The 5,586-nt window shown below is 31.6% G+C and overlaps 2 protein-coding genes across 3 annotated transcripts in view; one reads left to right on the top strand and one right to left on the bottom strand.

Moving 5' to 3' along the window:
• LOC100570218 (probable serine/threonine-protein kinase DDB_G0272254) overlaps window positions 1–5,006 on the bottom strand; it is a 9,534-nt gene extending 4,528 nt beyond the window's left edge. For both annotated transcript variants that reach the window (XM_029487612.1, XM_016805727.2), the window contains exon 1: window positions 4,519–5,006. Coding sequence is in view for 1 of the 2 variants with exons in the window: in XM_016805727.2 (XP_016661216.1) it covers window positions 4,519–4,547 (29 nt within the window). In the remaining variant the exon portion in view is untranslated. The remainder of the gene's footprint in view (window positions 1–4,518) is intronic.
• LOC103310707 (TWiK family of potassium channels protein 7-like) overlaps window positions 1–5,586 on the top strand; it is a 158,625-nt gene that overhangs the window by 127,416 nt on the left and 25,623 nt on the right. The gene's annotated exons all lie outside the window — the stretch shown is intronic.

Genomic DNA, 5,586 nt, shown 5'->3' on the forward strand with positions numbered 1-5,586 from the left:
TATTGATACATTAGCTTGGGGACATTATAAAACAAAAATAGACAGAAATGATTTTGTAGACCATCTCAATACACTAATTAGAAATCAAAATCAAAAAAGATTAGAAAAATATTTTGGGGGGTTTTTGCATTTGAATTTTAATTATTAATATCATAAGTTTTGCGAAAAATATTTTAATTATTATTGCATTTAGATTTTTATTTTTAATAATTAAGTTTTGCGGAAAATATTTTAATTATTATTGCATTTCATAAGTTTTGTGAAAAATATTTTAATTATTATTGCATTTCGATTTTCTGATCTTTTTGCACATTGTTTTCTTTGTGATCTTTTATTGATATAGTATGAAGTGTGCCAGGATTGGCATATATATACTACTCGTAATCGTTCGAATACATCGATTAATTTTTCATTATGGTCTTGTAAGTTTTTCGCGTAAACTATTATATCGTCTAAGTATACTAAACATTTTATTCCTATTAATCCTGACAATACATTCGTCATCATTTTCTGAAATGTCGCCGGAGCTGAACTTAGACCCATAACTAATCGTTTAAATTGATAATGACCCTGCCCTGTGGAAAATGCCGTAAGCTCTTTCGAATCTTTCGATAAGCTCACCTGAAAATACCCCGATTTAAGGTCAATAAGAGTAAATAATTGGCATTGTCCTAATTGGTCTAATATTTCCGTTATATTTGGTAATGGATAAAATTCGTTTAAAGTTACGTCATTAAGTGCTCTAAAATCTATAACTATTCTGTATTTTTGTTTCCCCGAGGCGTCCTCTTTTTTCTTAACTAATATTAGTGGTGCATTAAAAGGACTCATTGATCGCTCAATAATTTCATCCTTCATCATTTGCCCTATTTGTTTTTCTATTTCCGGTTGTTGTGAAAATGGTAACCTGTAAGGTTTCTTATAAATTGGTTTTAAATCTTTAGGTACTTTGATTACGTGTTCTGCCGCCGTTGTACACGTAAGATTATCCCCCTCTAAATAAAAAATATCCGCGTAATTTTCACAAATTTTTATTATCGATATTCGATTTACGTTCGTGAACTTGTAAATGGTCTGACCTAATCAATGCTCTCACTCTCCGTGCTCTTTCAGTGTCAATGTCATTTGTATACGGTTCGTTATCAGTTATAATGTCATCCTCGTACGAAATACTGCGCGTGTGACCTACATTTATAATTTGTGTTGTTTCAGATATATTCAACACGCTTATCGTTATTTTTCCGTTTTTAACTGTATTATAAATGTTCGCGCAATATACATTTGGTACCTAATATTTCTTGTTTATTTATTAAAATATTTTTATTATTCATTGATTTATCTTTTATATCGATTTGTACCACTGTTTCCGAACGTGGCTGTAATGTAAAACAAATATCATTGTCGTTTTCTATTTTACTTTCGTTTATCGTAATTGTATTATTCGCGACATCTATAATCGCGTGATTATCTATTAGAAATTTATTACCTATTATTCCATCCCCCATAATTGGAAATATATTGTTAACAACATAAAATTCGGTTTCAAAAGCTTTATTATTTATAATTAAATCTATCTCAGTTTTCCCTATTGTCGACACAATTTTTTCATTAATACCCTTTAAATAAATTTTTTCTTTTTCGTTAATTTCAGTATCCCCTTTTAAAGCATTAATTTTAATAATATTTAAATCTGCACCTGTGTCAACTAATAATTTAATTTGATCTTTATTAAAACTAGGCGATTTTAACGTAATGTGATTATCGACTAATCGAGTTGTGATGTGGAAAATTCGTTTTGTGGGTCTTGTATTATTTCTTGAACCAACCTCACACCCACTTGAGGCTGTCCTCTGAAGTTTTTTGAATTATTTTTTTCATTTTTTTGTTTTGTAAAACAACTTGAAATTTCATGGCCTATCTTATTACAATAACTGCAATGTAAATTTTGATTACTAGCGTTATTCCTATTACTATTGTCATTGTTAACGTTACGCGCTCCATTGTTTCGATTATTATCATACGCGTTTCCGTTCGAGCGACCGTTCGGACGACCGTTCGATTGCCAGCAATCTTTTGCGACATGACCAGCCTTTCCGCATGTGTAACATCCGGTGTTACTTCTATTTAGATTATTATTATTATTTTGTTGATAATTATTACCATTATTAAAATTTTGCCTATAACCATTATTAAAATTATTGTATCCGCCGCGATTAAAATTATTATACGCGCCGCGATTACCATTATAATTATTATTCCCTCCGTGACTAATACTTCTGTATCCGTTATTATAGCCATTACGATTATTATTAAAACTATTATTTCTATTATTTTGATAACCTGTTCCGTTATCACCACGATTAATTACTCGATTTTTGTTATTATCGACATGTTTTTCGTCATTACCACTGCCTGATTGTTTTTCATTTCGTTGTTGCCCATTTCCCTGTGATTTTTCCATTTCTAACTTCGAGTTATATTCTAATTCTTCATCCATAGCTATTTTAAAACAGAGTTCTAAAGTTTCCGGATTCCTACTCTTTAATACTGTATATAGATGATGTGGTAATCCTGTCATAAATATAATCATTGCCTGTTTTTTCGTTTGGTTTTTGACTATTTGTGCCTCTGTCTTTTGTAAACCTACAGTGCTAGCCTCACACAATTTATAATATAGTTCTTCGATCCTAGCCGCAAATTTCGCTACGCTTTCCCCTTCGATCATGCGTGCTGTATTTAATGCCATAGATAGAGCCCTTTCCGAAACTTTAGGTTCAAATGCTCCCTCTAATATCGATTTTATTGCCGCCCATGTTTCTAAATTACGATATTTTGTTACTTCTAAAGCGTTTCCGGTTAATTTTGAATGTATTATTTTTAATAATATCGGTTTTTCCGTTTCCGTAATATCTTTAAGCGCGATTTCACAAGTGTTTATAAACTCAGCTACGTCTTTTTTGCCTGTGCAAATTGGTATCATAGATATCGCTTTATTAAGATCCATTTTTATTCGTTTTTTCACTATTTGTTCTAATTGGATATGTACCACCCCTGGGTCCGATCTAGAACCTGATCTACCCGGTAATTTATTTCCTTCTATTTTTTGTGGAGTTAGAATTTTACCTAACCCTTCCGTTTGACTAGTAGTTCTTAAAAAATTCTTCCTAACAATGGCTATACTACTGTCTCTTTTCTCAGTATTTTCTACAAATTCCTCTTTTATCAAACTTTTTACTACTACTGATTCACTTTTATTTTTATTTATTAACTTTTTATTTACCACTTGTTCTACTGAACTCTCTTCACTATCTGAACTATCTGATTCCGTATTCATAAATACCTTATATTCATTAACATTATTAACATTTACTCTTATTTATTTCTTTAAATTAATTATTTATTCACTTATTATATATATTTATTCTCGTACGTATTTATTTACGTGTGCCGCGTCGTATTATAGAGCGCGTTTACACACACACACACTCACTGTACGCTCGTATTTATTCTCCGCACCGTAATGTATATTCACTAACACACTCTCACGATATAGCGGTGATACGTATTTTACACAGTTTTATAAACTATTACAACTTTTGTTCGTCGCCGCGATCTTTTTACGAGTAAAAACGCGTTTGAATATTATTAAACTATTACTGGTAGCTAAGCCAGCAATCTTATAACAATATTCAACTGCTTATTTATTTTAATTTAAACGAATTTAATATTTTTAACGATTCTAATTTATCACACAAAAATTATTATTTTTAATATATCTTATTACTATACTTATTCTAGGCTAGCCCTACAATTACTCTTTTTTTTTTTTTCACAAATTTTGACGTCAACTATTTTTATTCAATAAGGTCCTATACTGCCTTTTATTTCAAAACAAAATCTATTTTCATCAATATATCAATTTATTTCTCTTTCAACAATTATTTATTATCAATCAATTTTAATCTCTTCCAACAATTATTTATCATTCAATTTAATTCTTTTATTTCAATTCAATTACCTTTATTTCAATTCAACATTTATTCATCAATTATTCACTTTTATTTCATCTCAAAATTTATTCATCAAATATTTCAATATATCATTCAATTGCTACGCGCGTGCATTTATTTTCAGATCAGCCTATACCGCTGTCTATCACTATTTATTCTCAATAATCACTATATATCATTAGATCAGTCCCTTGCTGTCTATTTACCATAAAAAAATCTTAGGTCAGTCTTCCGCTGCCTACCATAAAAAAAACTTAGACCAGTCTACCACTGTCTATCACAAAAAAATAAAATACCTAGGTCAGTCTGCCTTTACAAAAATTATATATTATCCCTAACAAGCTTGTTATTTATTTATTATTTTTTTTTATTTAAATATTACACCTTCACCAATTAATATTTAAAATTAACGCTGGTTTTAAGAAGTAAAACCCAACGTGAGACGTGCACTCCAAAGCTACAATTTTTATATGCTATTTATTTATATTCCACTTAATTAATTACTCACAATACTGCCGCTCTTGGTACTTGGGCCATCCTGTCTACTGTATATGCCTTTGCTGTCCTGATTTGTTCTTTCTCTCCGGAGTTGCCAAGGGTGATCGGTCCTCGACGTTGACTCGTGTGAGCTGCCTCCGTGGAGTTGAAACGTTGATAGTAGTCGCTGCACCGGAACTTGACCTCTGAAGTTGACTTGACTGCTCGCCTCGACCCCAGAAGTTGAAATTCGCCGCGTTGACTGCTTGACTCGTCTCTAACTCCTTGAAAGTTCCGTACTCGACTGCGCCAGTGTAATATTCTCGTCGTTAGGGCTGGTCAGAGTAATATTCTGATAGCCGTTTAACCACGAGTATATTATGTTTTTGTAGGACGCAAGGCCACTTGCGTTGATGATAAAGATGTTGACAGGGTTGTTATTAAATAAATATAGACTGATGAAATATTCTATGTGGTTTATTAAAATGTTCTTCAGTAAAATTTACTAAGTCCAAATAATTAAATTATTACATAAGGTGTCGTGAAGGTGCTCGTAGTGCAGTGGAGAAAACACGTCTGAATACAGGCCGTCTCCGGTCTGCTTTTATAAGGGCCCAGGCTCTCCTACCTACCCCCTGGTCCATTGACTTATCCATATTGCGTCGTCGCATTTATCGGTGTCCCGTGTACACGTGTGAACCTAATCATAATTTATGTTTCCACGAACCGACTATTATCTGTTGCATTCTCATCCTGCTTTATGGTATTTTTGTATTATATCTATTTTGTGATTAATAAGCTCCCATATCCTGTCGTTTAATATGACTTGTAGTTTTGAATGTATTTTATTATATTATTATCCCTCCGTCTAGCAACCCATATATATAGATTATTGTGACAGTCTTTCACTCCCCCTAGTATCATTCTTTACCACCTGTTTTATTACATTAATAATAAGAGCTCGTATATTCTCACCTTGGCTACCTACGTTATTATGTTCTTTATATTTGTATTATTTGAAAGAAACGGATACTATCCGTTACAGTATTTAGTTTAATTATTTTTTTGATCTATTATAGAATTAATCTCGTAAAATATC

The sequence above is a fragment of the Acyrthosiphon pisum genome, chromosome A1, assembly GCF_005508785.2.
Source record: "Acyrthosiphon pisum isolate AL4f chromosome A1, pea_aphid_22Mar2018_4r6ur, whole genome shotgun sequence".
NCBI lineage: Eukaryota > Metazoa > Arthropoda > Insecta > Hemiptera > Aphididae > Acyrthosiphon > Acyrthosiphon pisum.